Source organism: Neoarius graeffei, chromosome 3, assembly GCF_027579695.1.
Source record: "Neoarius graeffei isolate fNeoGra1 chromosome 3, fNeoGra1.pri, whole genome shotgun sequence".
Lineage (NCBI taxonomy): Eukaryota > Metazoa > Chordata > Actinopteri > Siluriformes > Ariidae > Neoarius > Neoarius graeffei.
The window spans coordinates 72,846,430-72,865,031 of record NC_083571.1 but is presented as its reverse complement, the minus strand read 5'-3'; the positions used below and the strand labels follow the sequence as shown (position 1 = coordinate 72,865,031).

At 40.8% G+C, this 18,602-nt stretch overlaps 1 protein-coding gene across 2 annotated transcripts in view; it reads left to right on the top strand.

Annotated features, from left to right (window-relative positions):
• LOC132883536 (N-acyl-aromatic-L-amino acid amidohydrolase (carboxylate-forming) A-like) overlaps positions 1 to 18,602 on the top strand; it is a 49,240-nt gene that overhangs the window by 28,763 nt on the left and 1,875 nt on the right. For both annotated transcript variants that reach the window (XM_060917252.1, XM_060917253.1), the window contains exon 6: positions 16,899 to 17,011. In XM_060917252.1, the coding sequence (XP_060773235.1) occupies positions 16,899 to 17,011 (113 nt within the window). The remainder of the gene's footprint in view (positions 1 to 16,898; positions 17,012 to 18,602) is intronic.

The following is an 18,602-nucleotide window of genomic DNA, read 5'->3' as shown; positions in this document are numbered from 1 at the left end:
AAAAATAGTAACCATGCGGTCTGCACGGCCATCTTGGAAGTGACTCACTCCAGAGCGCTCATAGAGTACACATCAGAGTACACATTCATGATAATCATAAATGTAATCATAAAGTCGGCGTGATATCAGTCATGTATTTGCTTGTGAAAGCTTGCGGCTTTCATATAACTGCTGCCTAGCAACGAGAGGCAAAGGGTAAAGAGGGTAGGCTATCATAGATTCTATTCGGAAGAGATCAATACATGATTGCTTAAAAATGAGGTATTTTAACAATTTGCATCTGTTTTGTGATTATCGTGACACTTGTGTGTTATATAGAACTGTATGTCTTATCAGCACATCGAGGATCTTCCACCGGAGGCTTTAGCAAGTACTCGTAGCAACACTACACTTTACCCTTTGCCATGCGTTGTTAGGGAACGGTAGCAAGTACCCTGATGACCGACTTCAAGAATATGTAGAAAAAAAATTTAGAAATTATACTTTCCAAAAGTCATTTGAGCTTAGTGTATTGCATTTCCATTTATATTGTAGGTTCTTGCTGATGTTTTTGCGGAGTATGACGCAGCTGCTGAATCAGAAGCTGCAGAGTTTGTATGTACTAGTTGTGAACATTCACATTATTATCAATCTCATTTATTTAAAATCAGATAAAATCATGCCATCATGATCACTGCTTAAAGTACCAGTATTTGGTTGTTGAAGAGCTAGCACTAGAGAGTTCACCGGCGTTTTCATGCGCCATTTCCATTGAGTAGAACAGCCAGTGAACCGCAGCGTGTTCTTCCACTGACGTCACATGGCCGCGAGCCACGGACCCAGTTTTCTTGCGCTGTGCAATTAAAAGTTGGATATTCGCGTAACAACAGCTTCTTTTCACGTAATTATAACAGAAATATAACATGTTTGCCATGTTGTATAGTTTATTTAAGAAATTGCATAGAGTCATGTTCGTGTCATCAGCCCTTTAAAAGCAGATGGCCTAGCCTAGCCTACTGTAGAACTTGGGTCGAGCAAAAACACCGAGCAACAAAAACATGGCTGAATCCTGAATGACTCCTATTTGTATCAATAGGGGACTACATAGGCGGCAAAACGTAGTGTTTTTCCTGCCATGGAAGTGCACTTGTATACTGAAGAGGAAGCCATTTGCATTACAGCCTTGAATGAGGATTCAAAATGGCGCCTCGGCTCAGTTTTCCCTTCCTCCTTCAGTATACAAGTGCGCTTCCATGTTTATGCAGGAGGGCTGATAGAAGTGGCGAAACATTTTACTTTTTATCATTTCTTTCACAACTTGAATGCGTTGAAACAAAAAATTATGACAAACTAACGCCGCTTACACTAAAATATCGAGGGAAATTTGTAATAAAAACTTTACGGTCGGCAATTTCGACGCGGAAATTCTCGATCGGTCGGGTTACCGGAAACACACTTTTTTTTGGCCTTACATGTATAGTTAGCTAAATAATGTTCTCCAACCTGATTTTTATCCTCTCAAAATCAGCATCACAACTATGTTAGCACTGTTCATTCATTACAATTTCATTTCTTGATAGATAGTTAATCAGCTTTTACCTCTGTCCTCCCGTGTCTCCTTTCCTCGCGACTCCTGGCTCCCTCGCTTCGCGCCTCTCAATTTTCCAAAACAACCAATCTCTGGCGTTATCTCGTGCTGCATTCGCCGCAGTCGGACATTGGAAATTCGCGCATGTAAATGTCAAATTGGCTGTAATTTTTCTTTGAATTCGTCGCTGCCAACTGGGGTGGCAAGGCTTTCTTTTAGGGTGGCATTTGCCACCCTATGCCACCCCGGTAGATCTGCCCATGGTTATTCACCCCCGACCGCGCTGGAAACTGTTCCATTGGTATGCTCAGATCCAGTCGCGAGATGAGGTTGCCAGATCTCTCTATAAAAAGGTGACTTTGCGGTCTGAATCTGTGGAATATTCATAAGCAAGGACTGGCAACCAGCAGTGGGTTGCGCACCAGCTGATCAGAACTCCAATGGAAAAGAAGCGTGTGTTAGTAACTGTTTATCTCGATTGGCTGTAACCTTGTAAGTGAAATGTTTGGCAACAATAACGTTGTAGCCTGCCTACCCCCCCCCAAAAAAAAAAAACTCTTCGGATCTACACGATTCACACAAGTGACCTATTTTGGGACCAAAACGGCGAATTTCGCCAAAAGGTGAGGAGTTTGCATGTCTGTATGTTACACCATGTAACGAAGGAACAACAAAATACATGAAAACAGACAAGATATCACTACAATACATTAAGGGGGGTGTACAAAAAGAAATAATATACAGAATCATAGTTATAAAAGTAGTGGATGGCAGTACAGAAAGGAGATAGTTATAAGATGAAGAAAAGTGATTCAGACAGAAAACACACCTCTTCCCCAGGGTGACAGAGACAGGGAAGAGGTGAAGGGGGCGGGGCAATATGAATAAGGAAAAAGGAAATATTAGAGGGGGGTAGAAGGAGGGGGCAGGAAGCTCCATAGGCACCCAGAAGAAAAAGAAGATACTGTATGTACATGCATGGTGTGTTAAAATAAAAACATCTTTGTGTAATTATAAATACTAGAGTAAGTGTAGTCTATACAAAATGCACACTGTTACATCAACACCCTTCCAAGGGTTGTATTTACCTCTTCGGATACCTTAGGTCAGGGGTGTCAAACTCAAATACACAGTGGGCCAAAATTTAAAACTTGAACAAAATCGCGGGCCAACATTGAACAAATGAACCTTTTAATATGGACCCAAACAAGTTTTGCTTTAACATTGAATATGGAACAAGCAACGCTTATTACTATACAATATATAACAATAGTGCAGACATGCTAAATCGAATTTCAAATTTAAAAAAAAAAAAAAACACAATGGCATTAATTTATTAAATGAAATTTAAATAAAAATCATATGCCTCTTTTCTATTTGCAGCCTTCTGATTTAAATATCAAAAACTTTTTCCACAGGCTAATAATTTTAAAAATAAAACAATAATAAATCAATCAACCATTCAAGCCCATGCCTTGGAGTAGCAAGAAAAAGTGCATAAAGAAAAGGTTAATTATTGCTCAGTTTGCTACACACTGATCTAATCTGATGTGCCCAAGCCAGATACCTGGCACCTCTTCTTGGATGCTAGTTCATCAATGTCAGCACGTCTGCGTATTCCGAACCACACTCCTCCAGAAAAGACTTAAACTGGTGGTGATTCAGACCTTTGGCTCTTATAAAGTTAATTACTTGTGTTACTGTGGTCATAACATGTTCCATCTTTAGGGCTTTGCCACACAGTGATTCCTGATGTATGATGCAGTGATAAACAGTTAGCTCACCTGCACAGTTCTCTTCCCGCATCTTCTCCCGAACCCTGCCCACCAGTCCACTCTTTTTACCGCACATCGCTGGCACACCATCTGTCGTTAATCCCATGAGTTTATCCCACGGCAGCTTTATTTCAGTTACACATTTGGAAACCTCCTCAAAGATTTCCTTTCCTGTGGTTGTGCCATTCATTGATTTTAATCCCAATAGCTCCTCCATAACACACAGATTTGCGCCAAAACAACAGCAGAGCATTATGGGATTTGTAGTATTAGCGGTGAAGGCGCTGTATACACAAATCCAACGAGTAGTCATTTGGGATTGCGTCGCGGGCCAAATATAATTACACTGCGGGCCAAATTTGGCCCATGGGCCAGAGTTTGACACCCATGCCTTAGGTAGATCGCAAAGGAAAGCCTTGTCAGTCACCTGATCTTGTGGAATATCACACTTGTACAGCTCCTTATAGAAATTGACTGCTCTCTCATGTATTCCTGCAGAATCAGATAAGATTTTCCCATGCATGAATGAACTTTCTCTGACCATTCTTTATCTCCAAGTTAAAAAAGAATTTTGATGGTACATCCATCAACTCCACACTTTGAAAGCGGGACCTGACCAGAGCTCCCTGTGCCCTCAACCCTAAAAAATCAGCCAATGTTTTCTTCTTTGTTTTGAGAATTTCAGTGGATGCCCGATTACCAGTTTGTTCTGCCAGATTTTTAAGTTCAATTATTTCCTCCTCTAGTTTTCTCATTGAAAGTGTTATGCTCTTTGTGTGTGTGTGTGTGGGGGGGGGGGGGGGGGGGGGGTTGTTATTTTAAGAATTTTGACTTTTCCATGTTTTACCCCCCTAGAAATATGGAGATGGTCTATGTGGGAAAATGTCAAATTTTATTAAACTGAACCTTGCTAACCCCCCTGTACATACCCTCTGAAAGTTTTCATTCTTACAATATGACAAAATACATTACAGTGCTGTTTGATATTAGAATGCTGCTTTTTTTTAAATGTGTTTTAAAGTTATCAATGAATGCGGACCTCTTCAGGTATGCCACTAGGTACGACTACAACATTTTCAGTGCATATGATCATTATTTTAAGGTAATAAGCTTAGTGGTAAGTAACCTTACATTCAAGTAAATTAAACATATGGTAAGTCTGCTCTTTTTCAGCAAGTTTTGAAGTTATTGATGAATGTCACACTCTTCAGTAATACCTCAAATATGAACTATTTTTAAGCACAGAGGATCATTACTTAAGGTTACTAATTTAGTTTTAAGAACCAGTATGCACAAATGATTCATATCTGAATTATATCTCCCAATGTATTAAATAGTCATTATCTGTATTCTTGCAGGTAAATAATGGCTTCTGTTGCAACACGGTCAAAAGCTAAGAAGATACTAGGTGTAGTAGAGTACATAGAGCAGGCTGAGTTCCCTTCCGGGATGCTTCCAACATTTGGAGGGGTTATTAAAGGTCCCATGGCATGAAACTTTCACTTTCTGAGGTTTTTTAACATTAAAATGAGTTCCTCTGACCTTCTTAAGTCACCCCAGTGGCTAGAAATTTCATAATGTGTAAACCAAACTATGCCCAACATTTGAGAATGGCACGTCAAAACGGCGCGTTGATAAACTCTTCCCTTGCCTACGTCAGCAAGGGAGATGATCCCCACGCCCCCCCGGATTCCCACCCACTGTATGGATTGCCTGCCCAACTCAAAAGTTGCTGTTTGTCCTACCAAGCCTACTGCGCATGCGCAGAACACATGACTACATTTTGTAGTGAGGAGCCCATAGAAGACACAACATGGAAATTGCGCTGTACATGGATGTGACAACACAGAAAGGAGTCTGTTTTTACTGCCGACGGGAGAGCCCCTGAAGACTCAGTGGCTTAATTTTATTTACTTCAATAATACGCCGTCAAGTCTACCTAAGACGGTGTATGTTTGTCAGAAGCATTTTCCTGAGGAATGTTTCCACAGCTTGGGACAGTAGGGCAGGTTTTGCACATCAACTGTCACTGAAGCCTGGGTCTGTGCCAAGCATCCCTGCCGCATCAGCAACAAACACCGAACAAGTAAGTGTATAACTGGTCGTTTTGCCGTGTTTTAAAATCGGTGCGTTAGCCTAGCAATGGCTACATTAGCTGTGCAGCTAACCGCTTCCTGCAGTTAGCCAGGTACATGGGCTCGAGTTGTACCATTTTTTTTTTTTTTTAGACAGGGCGGACGGACCAGGGCATTCGCCCGCCTGGCCGTGCCCGACGAGGAGCGCTCTTGGCCGGCTTGGGAGGCAGACGGCAGCCCCTCCTGGAAGTGCAGTTTTACCATGGGCCTCATGCGGAAAAAAATGACAAAGTCCCAGTTTTACCATGGGCTCGAGTTGTACCATTATTTTAGACAGGGCGGACGGACCAGGGCATTCGCCCGCCTGGCCGTGCCCAATGAGGAGCGCTCTCGGCCGGCTTGGGAGGCAGACGGCAGCCCCTCCCCCTCTCCCCATGGCACGCCCCCGCCGTCTACCCTTCCCCGCCTCCTGCTTCTCATTAGCAAAACGACGCACTGGGAAAAGCGCTGAAATGGGGCTTTCTCCCAGGAGGCTATATCTACGTACCGAGGGTTCATTTCGAGAAAGGCTGCGGATATAACATCCGGAAGCCTCCACGAGCCCGTTTAAAGCATCAACAAACCACCATGCCGTGGGCCCTTTAACTTCAGAGGGTATGTGGGGGGGGGGGTTAGCATTTTTCAGTTGGCCAAATATTGGTATTTCCATACTTAGATAGATCATCTCCATATTTTGGAGGGGGTAGAAAAAAATTTTTGGTCTAACCCCCCCCATTTGTGACATTGGCCGTATACTCCTGACAGAGTTGTTTTACTTGAACCTTAGCACAATTCCACCATTGCTGCAGAGACTTATAACAAGATTTCATGGTTCTGAATTCATTCCAGAAAAAAAGGAAGACTTCTCTGAAATGACCATCGGCCAACAAATTTGTGTTAAAGTGCCAGTAGGCACTTTTTGGTTTAACAGATTCTAAAAATAAAGAACAGAAAACCAAACTATGATCTGAAAAGCCAACTGGAATAATAGAACAATTCCTGAATAGACTAAGCTGATGTTTGAAACCATAAAATCTGTAAAGTCTTGCCAAAGACAAAGAATTATTATGAGTGTACCCAGGTATATTGCTTCTGCCCACCATGAAAGTTTCTCCAAATATCACTAAGATCACTGGAATTCATAATCTCTACAAGTCGTCTATGAGAGGGCATGTGTGGCTCCCCATGATTTCTATCAATATTTTGTGTAGTACAATTGAAATCTCCAAGGATTACAATATCTTCAGAACAACAATTACCTATAACATTTCCTAAAGTATTTAAAAAAAGTGTTCTGTCTGTTGCCAGTGTAGGAGCATAAATGCAAATAAACACAAAAAGACAATTCTCAAACTGGGCTCTGACTTTTAAAAGTCTACCCTTTTATAATTTCATCAACATGATACGTGATAGGAATAAAGTACTTAGAAAACAAAACTGCAACCCCACAACTATTAGATGTACCATGACTCAGAATAGACAGACCATCAAACTCCTGAGCCCAATTTGGCTGCATTAGTCATATCACTGAGTTTCTTGCACAAAAAGGACTTCAAATTTGTTCTGTCTAATTGTTTCAGAAACAGCGACTCTCTTACTTCTTTCTCTAGCACCACTTATATTTAAAGAAGCAACACGAATTTCACCCATCATTAGAAAGAAAGGGGGAAAAAATAAATATAAGCCTATACAATCCTAAGACACATGTGGAAAAGGTGTTTAACATTAAACATCTTTGGCATTCAAGAGAACATTGAGTTTTGTAAGAATTTTCCTGAGACGATAGCCCTCTTGATCAGCGAAGCTACCCTCACGCATAAATGTTCGTGCTTTCGTCATAAACTGCTCAATATCAGGAAAATGTTCGTCAACCCGGACCTGCCTAGAATGCTTGGTATCCTTAAGGAAGTTCTTTACATCCTCCACTCTATAATTGCGAGTGCGATAGCTGCTTAGTCGCAAGCTGCAGGTTATGCTACAGTCAGAAAGATCACTCTCACTCTCATTATGACTCAGATCAATAAGAGCCTGTTCCCCCTTTTTTTTTTGCTCTTTTTAGGGCACTTTCTTTTTCCTTTATTTGACAGTACTTTAAAAACATTATTGCCCTCATCCAATACAGAGGTTTCCATGTCTTCTGCACAGGTGGGAACCTCCTCACCATTAGTGGCATCATCACTGCTACCCTGACACTGCTGAGAATCAGTAATAATCTCCCCCAAAGGTGTGGAAAGACCCTCCCCTCAGTAGATGTATCGTTGTGGTTCTCTCCATGCACTTGGTCAGACCCATGCGCTGCATTTTGCTCTTGAGGGGAATGTGTGTCAGGAGTTTCGCTCACAGGCCCACGAACACAAGCAGCTGCCTCCCCCTCAGTAGTTGCACTAATGTTAGTCTCATTAGACGCTCCCCTCTGCCACATCACCCCTAGATCCATTACTGTTTTCCTTGTTTCCAATATTATTTGCGTCATCCATTTTGTCAGGGCACATACGTAGATGCCCCGTTTGTCCACAACCAAAGCATTTCATAATGCTAGTTGTTGCATTTACATAGTTAAAAGTTGTCCACAGTCACATTCATTGTCAAGTCCAATTCATCTTTGTTATCTTTAAGGATCATATACATGAAACGCCTGAAGGACACTATATGTTTCAACAAAGGGGATTTACTCGCAATCGGAATTTTCTTAATTGTTGAGACCAATTTGCCATAGCGCGACAGTATTTGTCCTAGGACTTCATCAGAAATGAATGGGGGGGGGGGGGGGACATTTGACAAAATGACTTTCTTTCTTGGATGGCATAGAATGAGGGACAACAGGAGTAAAAATGCCATCTATCACCACACCATTCTCAGTCAGCTGATTAGCAAGCTCGATTGATTTTAAGAACAGAACAATCGCATTATTCACGCGAGACACTGACATGATATTCTCATGACCAACAACTTCACTGGCAGCCAAACTACAATCCTCAACACTGGCTGTCGATGCTGTTTTAACAGCATGACGCCGAGTAAGTTTATCAAAACCCTCTGCCATGATTCCAGCACAAAGACTGGAGGCAGTCACTTTAGGGGAAAACCCCTGTTTATTACCAGAAAATTAACCCAAGCAAAACTTTTTTAGAAGCTCAGCAGAAAGTGATAGATAGAAAGAAGGAAAGAAAGAAAGGTGATAAATAAAGATTTAAACAGAACATTCGTTCCTGGCACAGCGACCACAGCTCCACACTCACTTACCACGCTCCGGCTCTGCCCACTCACTCAGTCCATACGCACAGAGAGAGAGAGAGAAACAAAGATTGTTAGGCATGTCTGTTGTCACCTAATGGTTAAGAACAGTATACATTGTGCCCGAGTGCAAGCAGGGACTCCGGCAAGACTAACTATGACAGTATGACTAAAACGGAGAGCCAGAAGGTAACACATGAGGGAGCCCTGGGACATAAAGCAGCAGACACTACACCATCAACAAACTCAAGTGAATGAGTGAGAGTGGGGCAGCAATAGCATCCATACGTCCCAGTTTACCAAAACACTATGCCTGAGGATCCTCCAGATCTACTCCTTTACCTAATAAGCAACTATTAACAAAAGGCTTGAGTAAAAAGATGTTTTTAGCCTAGACTTAAAGGAGATACACAGAACATTTAATTTAAATACATTTCTGAGTGGATAGTATCTCCATCCTTGACTCTTGTATGCTGCATAAATGGGAATAAAAAAAATATATTTTTTTAAAGTTAAAATTGACTGCAAAGTTAGCATTCGAACTGCCCCGCTGAGCCAGCCAGCCCCGAGTGTGTGATGTCACAGCAGGAACCAATTTTAAGGCTGAGGCCTTTGACAGCTATAGACCAAAGTCCATCCATCCATCCATCCGTTATCTGTAGCCGCTTATAAGCCGCTTATCCTGTCCTACAGGGTCGCAGGCAAGCTGGAGCCTATCCCAGCTGACTACGGGCGAAAGGCGGAATACACCCTGGACAAGTTGCCAGGTCATCGCAGGGCTGACACAGACACAGACAACCATTCACACTCACACCTATGGTCAATTTAGAGCCACCAATTAGCCTAACCCGCATGTCTTTGGACTGTGGGGGAAACCGGGGCACCCGGAAGAAACCCACGCAGACACGGGCAGAACATGCAAACTCTGCACAGAAAGGCCCTCGCCGGCCATGGGGCTCGAACCCAGGACCTTCTTGCTGTGAGGCGACAGCGCTAACCACTACACCACCATGCTACCTAGACCAAAGTCATATAAATAAAAATTTATGGTGAAAGTAAGAAATACCATTACTGACGTGCTCAACTAAGACTGATTTGACTTCATTGATTGTGGGTTGACTCTCATTAAAACAGGATAGGTGTGATGCAACATATTATGTACATGCATGCATTTTCACTGATAAAACTTAAAAGGCTAATTAAATAATCAGATGAACTGAGACAAATCACATTGTGAAGCAAATTAAATAATCTTATGCCCGTAACTTAAACACACAATACAAGTTACATGTATTAATCTAAATGCAGGTAAACAACGAGTGTTGGTTTTGTTGTTTTGTATCCAAATGAGAGTCGCATCTTACCCGTCTGCGTTCTCGCTTCTTGAAGGCCAACCTTGTGGCCGATTGTTTTGAAACAATCTGACTTTCAATTGTTCGTTCAGTTCTCTGTTCATTCACTTCTTCCATGTAAGGGTGAGATATTGCTGCTGAGGCAAGCATACCCAGTGGAGAAATCAGATGGTTGGTCCACTCAGTCTCCATTTTCTCCATACTGAGTACTCTGCCATTACTGTTAGGCTCAGGCAATTACTAAAACCTGGGATGGGACGGGACGTCACCGGTTTTAGCAACAACCATGGGGAGGTCACTGCCCAAGCGATAATATGTCCCATCCTGTCCTGTCCGGGGTTTTAGCAACAACCCTCAGCTCATACTCCAGGAAAACTGGTGCAACTGAACTTACTTTCCTTTTCTTGTAGTTTTCTTTTCCTTTAATTGTTGGTACTGCACCCTCTTTCAATACAGGCTTATAGCCAACGCTCCTCAACAGATCAGAGGTCTCATACATGTCTTCAGTAAAATGTGCAGAGCAGAGGAGAGACCACTTCATAGGCACCCAATGTGCCCATGAACATCTCACAAAACACGTTCAAATCTTTGCAGTTAGAACATCCTTGGGCCATGAATGCAATGTAAATCCACCTTCTGTCATGTTGCTGCACCCGCCAGCAACACATCTACGTGGCATGGTGATAAATTAGCTCAAAATGGAAGCTCGAAGTTGCAGTCAGCTCTGTGTTTTAATATAGCAAAAATGGCAATGAGACCGATAGCCTTCCTGCGGTGATGTCACAGATGTCAAGGTCATTCACTCAGACCGCTACCTATATGAATCACTTTAATCATAAAAATTACTATATTAGATTTATTGTTAATGCTTAAAACTATTCCTGTGCCATTCTTGAGGTCTCAAGGCATTTATAAACGAAAGTGAGGCCATGGTTCTGCGTATCTCCTTTAAACGCTGAGATTGTGTCTGAGTCCTGAACACTACTTGGAAGGCTATTCCATAACTGTGGGGCTTTGTAAGAAAAAGCTCTGCCCCTTGCTGTCACCTTCACTATTTGAAGTACCAACAGATAGCCTGCACTTTTTGATCAAAGTAGGCGTGGCAAGTCATAAAGGACCAGACGTTTGCTCAGGTACTGTGGTGCAAGACCATTCAGTGCTTTAAAGGTCAATGCAGTGTGGATAAGATCGGGGTGATGTGGTCATATCTTCTGGTTCTAGTAAGGAATCTCGCTGCTGCGTTCTGGACTAACTGGAGCTTGTTTATGCACTTATTGGAACATCCAGACAGTAAGGCATTACAATTATCCAACCTTGAGGTAAGGGCAATTCCATGTAAATGTCAACCTCACCATGCAAAAATAAAGCAACATGTAATACATCAAAACCACTCCCAGAGATATCACCTAGGCCTGTATTTTACAGATGTGAATAAGTTGAACCAATTTGTAACCAACCTAATATGTCACTGTCAGTCTTTCTTTCTTATAATGTAAAACCCAAGCTAAAATCAACTTTGATCATGTACAATTCTATATTATTGCCACAAGCCACAGAAATGTATGCTAAAATCCACAAAACAGCAAAACAATAGCCATCCTAAATATTATTTAAGAACTTTGATAGTTTTAGCTGATATTTAGAGAGTTTTTCAAAGGGTTATGGTGGCTAAATTGCTGATTTTCTAAACATATGCCATGTCTATTTCAGACGCGTCACATCCATAACGGAATTTCGTCACATCCATAACGCTGACTTTTCCTTCCGAAACTCTGCATGAAATACAAAATATTTTAAACAAAGATTTTTTTAATATTCACCTTGGACCCCTCTATCAAATGGATATCTCCATTTCGACATTAGGTTTACAATTTCACAGAGTTTGATAAAAATGTACAGTCACCCAAGAAAAGTGATACTTTTTCTGTCACATCCATAACGCATCTTTTATTGGCATTTTCTGGCATGCCCTAGATGTACTATGGGAATTGTTCTTGTTCTATCACTTCTCCAGTATGGTACAGCCTTAAAATATGCAACACCTGTTTAAATACTGGGAGACAATAAAACATGCACTGGGTCATTTGTTGCCATTTTGAGTTCAAGTGTCACGTCCATAACGCTGGGATTGCTCGTAACAAAATTGTGAACTAGTTTTTCTGCATCATGTAGTGATATTAAATTTCTTCTCTTAGCAGTACTGCTGAGATGAAAGATGGCTATCCTCATAATATTATCTCCATAAGTTTCAAATGAAAGACTGGAGTCAGTAATTGTGAAATGATCGAGGGTCGGCTTACTCTTTTATATTAACTTTATTTGTCTGCTCGAACATGCAACCATTAGCAACAACACACAGCATGAACGTGTTTTTCCATCCAGTCCGCTGCCATAAAGTGTCCGTTGTAACACTGCCTTAACATTAGTTCCGCCCTATATAAGCCACATATGAAGAAATCACCCTGAGGTCTTTTCCTCCTGCATGTGAAGAAACAGAAAGGCCATCCAGTGTTACTGTGTAATTAGAAAACCTACTTCTAGCTGCATGTGGTCCTAGAAGAAGTACTTCTGTCTTGTCAGAGTTAAGCAGAAGGAAGTTAATAAGCATCCAGTGTCTGATGTACTTTACACATTCCTTAATTTTATTAAGCTGGTGTCTTACCTGGCTTTGCAGAAACATATAACTGTGTGTTATCAGCAAAACAGTGGAAGCTAATACCATGCTTATGAATAATATTACCCAGAACAACCTCTGGGTTGCATAAACAAAAAAAAAGCAGTGGGCCTCAGACAGAACCTTGTGGAACACCAAACTTTACCTTAGTATGTCTAGAAAAATCACCATTTACATCAACAAACTGATAGTGATCAGTTAAATAAGACCTGAGTCAGGAGAGGGCTGTTCCCTTAACTCCCACAACATTTTCTAGTCTATCCAGGAAAATGGAATGATCAATGGTGTCAAAGACTGCACTAAGGTCAATCAAACATAGAGACACAGCCCTGATCAGAGGCCAACAGTAGGACATTTACTACTTTAACCAGTGCTGTCTCTGTGCTATAATGAGGTCTAAATCCTGACTGATACATTTCATAGGATGTTATTCCTGTGTAGATATGAGCATAATTGCTGTGCCACAGCTTTTTCTTGGATCTTGGAGATAAAGGGGAGGTTTGATATTGGCCTATAATTGGATAGCTGACAGGAGTTGAGGTCAGGTTTTTTAATCAAGAGTTTGATAACTGCTAGTTTAAAGGATTTGGATAGCCAGTGCTAAGGGAAGAATTGATTATTTTTAGAAAAGGTTCAATTGCTTCTGGTATTATCTGTTTGAAGAGTTGTGTAGGTAAGGGATCTAGTATACAAGTTGAAGATTTTGATGAGGAAATTGGTGAAATTACAACCCCGATTCCAAAAAAATTGGGACAAAGAACAAATTGTAAATAAAAACGCAATGCAATAATTTACAAATCTCAAAAACTGATACTGTATTCACAATAGAACATAGACAATATATCAAATGTCGAAAGTGAGACATTTTGAAATTTCATGACAGCAACACATCTCAAAAAAGTTGGGACAGGGGCAATAAGAGGCTGGAAAAGTTAAAGGTACAAAAAAGGAACAGCTGGAGGACCAAATTGCAACTTATTAGATCAGTTGGCAATAGGTCATTAACATGACTGGGTATAAAAAGAGCATCTTGGAGTGGCAGCGGCTCTCAGAAGTAAAGATGGGAAGAGAATCACCAATCCCCCTAATTCTGTGCCGACAAATAGTGGAACAATATCAGAAAGGAGTTCGACAGTGTAAAATTGCAAAGAGTTTGAACATATCATCTACAGTGCATAATATCATCAAAAGATTCAGAGGATCTGGAAGAATCTCTGTGCGTAAGGGTCAAGGCCGGAAAACCATACTGGGTGCCCCTGATCTTCGGGCCCTTAGACGGCACTGCATCACATACAGGCATGCTTCTGTATTGGAAATCACAAAATGGGCTCAGGAATATTTCCAGAGAACATTATCTGTGAACACAATTCACCATGCCATCCGCCGTTGCCAGCTAAAACTCTATAGTTCAAAGAAGAAGCTGTATCTAAACATGATCCAGAAGTGCAGACGTCTTCTCTGGGCCAAGGCTCATTTAAAATGGACTGTGGCAAAGTGGAAAACTGTTCTGTGGTCAGACGAATCAAAATTTGAAGTTCTTTATGGAAATCAGGGACGCCGTGTCATTCGGACTAAAGAGGAGAAGGACGACCCAAGTTGTTATCAGCGCTCAGTTCAGAAGCCTGCATCTCTGATGGTATGGGGTTGCATTAGTGCGTGTGGCACGGGCAGCTTACACATCTGGAAAGACACCATCAATGCTGAAATGTATATCCAGGTTCTAGAGCAACATGTGCTCCCATCCAGATGACATCTCTTTCAGGGAAGACCTTTCATTTTCCAACATGACAATGCCAAACCACATACTGCATCAATTACAGAATCATGGCTGCGTAGAAGAAGGGTCCGGGTACTGAACTGGCCAGCCTGCAGTCCAGATCTTTCACCCATAGAAAACATTTGGCACATCATAAAATGGAAGATACGACAAAAAAGACCCAAGACAGTTGAGCAACTAGAATCCTACATTAGACAAGAATGGGTTAACATTCCTATCCCTAAACTTGAGCAACTTGTCTCCTCAGTCCCAAGACGTTTACAGACTGTTATAAAGAGAAAAGGGGATGTCTCACAGTGGTAAACATGGCCTTGTCCCAACTTTTTTGAGATGTGTTGTTGTCATGAAATTTAAAATCACCTAATTTTTCTCTTTAAATGACATTTTCTCAGTTTAAACATTTGATATGTCATCTATGTTCTATTCTGAATAAAATATGGAATTTTGAAACTTCCACATCATTGCATTCCGTTTTTATTTGCAATTTGTACTTTGTCCCAACTTTTTTGGAATCGGGGTTGTAGTTTGGTCTCTCAAAGGGGAGTAAAACATTCTAATTGTTGATCTGATATAGTTATATTGTTAACTACAAGTTTATTTATCAAATTGTCTGGCGATATATTAATACTTAGAAATTTTTGACTGATATTTTCAATTTTGCCACTGGAAAAAAATTCATGAAGTCACTGCTACTACATATTGCAGGTGTGTATTTTTCTATGGTGGTCTTTTTTCCTAGTTAATTTTGCTACAGTATTAAATAGAAATTTAGGATTATTTTTGTTATCCTCTATTAGGGTGGAGAGATACATTGATCTCACAGCACTAAGAGCTTTTCTACTGTATAGTTCAGAAGGCTCTCCTTCCATGCTAATTTGAATACTACCAATTTTGTTTGACGCCATTTACGTTCTAATTTTCGAGTGGTCTGTTTTAAAGTGCGACTGTCATCGTTAGACCAGGGTGCTAATTTTTTCTCTCTAATCATTTTTCTTTTAAGTGGAGCTACATTATCTAAAGTATAGCAGAACATTAACTATAAGCATTCAGTTGCCTGATCAAGTTCTGTGGGGTCTGATGGTGATCCAATCAAAGTTGATAACTCTGGGAGACTACTGAGTAAACTTTGTGAAGTAGTTGACGTGACTGTATGTTTAATACAGTAGTGTGGCGAGGTGCATATATTATTGCTCAGACATACAGTATTTTGAATAAGATGACAATGATCACAGCTTCAGACTGTGAAAGTGTGACTATATTTTCTATATTTAATCTGAATGTTAGTATTAGATCGAGAGTGTGACCACCATTATGGGTATGTCCTATAATATTCTGATTAACCCCTATTGAATCTAAAATAGTTTTCAGAGGGTCTTCTGGGTTATTGAAGTGAATATTAAAGTCTCCAACAACTAAGTCTTTGTCAAAGGAAATACCAGGTCTGAGATGAAATCTGCAAATTCAGTATGGCCCTGGGGGCCTATAAATAATAATCAGCGGAATCGACTGAGTTGACTTATTTTTCGAGGCTACATATGTTATATTAGTATGAATAACTTCAAACAGAGTGAATTTATAACCAGGTTTTTGTGTTACGCCTAGATAATCATTATAAATAACTGTGATGCCTCCTCCTCTGCCAGTTAGATGAGGCTGGTGTATATAACTGTATCCAGGAGGACTAGCTTTGTTTAATGCTATATACTCATCTCATCATCTCTAGCCGCTTTATCCTGTTCTACAGGGTTACAGGCAAGCTGGAGCCTATCCCAACTGACTACGGGCGAAAGGCGGGGTACACCCAGGACAAGTCTCCAGGTCATCACAGGGCCGACACATAGACACAGACAACCATTCACACTCACATTCACACCTACGGTCAATTTAGAGCCACCAGTTAACCTAACCTGCATGTCTTTGGACTGTGGGGGAAACCGGAGCACCCGGAGGAAACCCACGCGGACACAGGGAGAACATGCAAACTCCGCACAGAAAGGCCCTCGTCGGCCACGGGGCTCGAACCCGGACCTTCTTGCTGCGAGGTGACAGCGCTAACCACTACACCACCGTGCCGCCCCTGCTATATACTCATTTGGCTTAATCCATGTTTCTGTTAAACACAGTACATTAAACTCCTGATCAGTAATAAGTTCATTAACAATTAGTGCTTTAGATGTAAGAGATCTGATATTTAATCGTCCTACCTTTCGATGAAAGATGCTGGCTGTACATTCAGTCTGATCTAAGTTTGTTAATTTGGTTACTGAAATAAACTGAGTATTTCTATATTTTTGTTTCGGTCGGGGAACAGACAGTCTCAATGTAGTAATATTTTGGGGTTTTGGTTCAGACAGACCTTAACTGTATCTACAAAGATAATCAGCCAAACTTTTATCTTCTTTTAGGGAAAGTAATTGAAGCAGGAGAGGCAGAGGCCTACATAATTCAGAAGAGTATGGATTACCCCAGAGACCCGAAGACTGGAAAACCTACGGCTGCTATTCATCCACAACTGCAGGTATTAATCATATTTATCCGTAAAGGTATCTGATACACTAACTACACCATCACAGCGCTCAAAGACCTAACAGTAATATTGTTATTACTTTTAAGGGACTATACTATTTCAATGGCCCATTCAAATAAGTTTCCATTGTCAGAATATGTTGTGCAAGGGATCATTTTCAAATTTGGTATCCATATTGCCATGTCAACATCAGAACTTAAATAATTTGTAAATCTGCTGCTCTGACTTTTGCACCTATCTTGCTATCGGGACTCAGTAAGGACATATTTGGCTAATTCGGCCTATTAAATATGTATGAAAATATCAGAAAGCAGACCCTCAGATCTCAGCTTCAGAGTCTGATAGAAAATAAAACCTGCACTGCTGTCTCAGTCTCAACCTCTGTAACCCATGGTGTGGATTTGGAGAAGATCAGAGAAAGTCAAATTTTTCACCCAAAAAACACAAAACCCCTGACAGTTTTTTGGGGTGAAATTTTTGATGTTCTCAGATGTTCTTCATCTTTGCACTGTTGGTTAGTGAGGTGAAGGCATAGACTGGAGCACATGTTAATTTCCACTAGCAGCACTGGCGCAAATTGTTATTGTCAGTCAGGATCGTTCTACCTTCTTCTGTTTCTTCTCTTCTTCTTATTATTACTTTTTAAGATGCTATTTCTCCCTCAGTTTTCAAACAATCATCACCAAATTTCACATGAAGAATACATCTGGATCGAATTACATTGCTATGACTTTTGATGCTGATCCGGATCACTGATCCGGAATGATCCATGAAAAACGGGATTTTTTTTCGATCACTTATAACTGTCAATTTTCATGATTTTTTTCAATCAAGTTTTTTTTGTTGTTGTTCAGGGCAGCAGGGTGCAACTTTTCCTCACTAAGCGTCATGCTCTATCTTTTACCATTCCAAATCTATAGGGTACAGTGACCAGACGTCCTGCTTTGTAACATATAGCACAAATTACTGTGACTTTAGTCACAGTCTCTATTTAGTTTTGTTTTTCTATCGCACTCCAAAACTGAGATCTGAGGCTCCTGATTATAGAAAATGAATGGAATATATTGTAAATTCAACCCTCAGATCTCAGCTTGGGACCAAAATGAAATGAAACATGCTCCAGTCTCCGCTTCACCTCAGGAACCAACAGTGTGAAAATGAAGAAAATCTGAGAACATCAAAAATTTCACCCAAACAAAACTGTAAGCCTTTGTACTTTTTGGATGAAAATTTTGACTTTCTCTGATCTCCCCCAAATTCACACCATAGGTTTCAGAAGTTTAGACTGAGACAGTGCAGGTTTTATTTTTCTATCCCACTCTGAAGCTGAGATCAGGGAGGTGTTTAGTACAGCGTAAAATGTCCGTTATAAGACTAAATAAAGCTACTACAGTGTGTTTCTGAGGCAAAATGTATAATATCTGTCTTCTTTATCAGATTTGTTGTTCCTCATAAGCAGCATAATTGAGGTATTTCACCTGACGTCACAGGGTCACGTGACGCCCCGGTGTCCGCCATTTTGAACGTCAAGCTACATACTAACGCTGCAGACAGAGAGGGAGAACCAGCTTGAAAAAAAAAA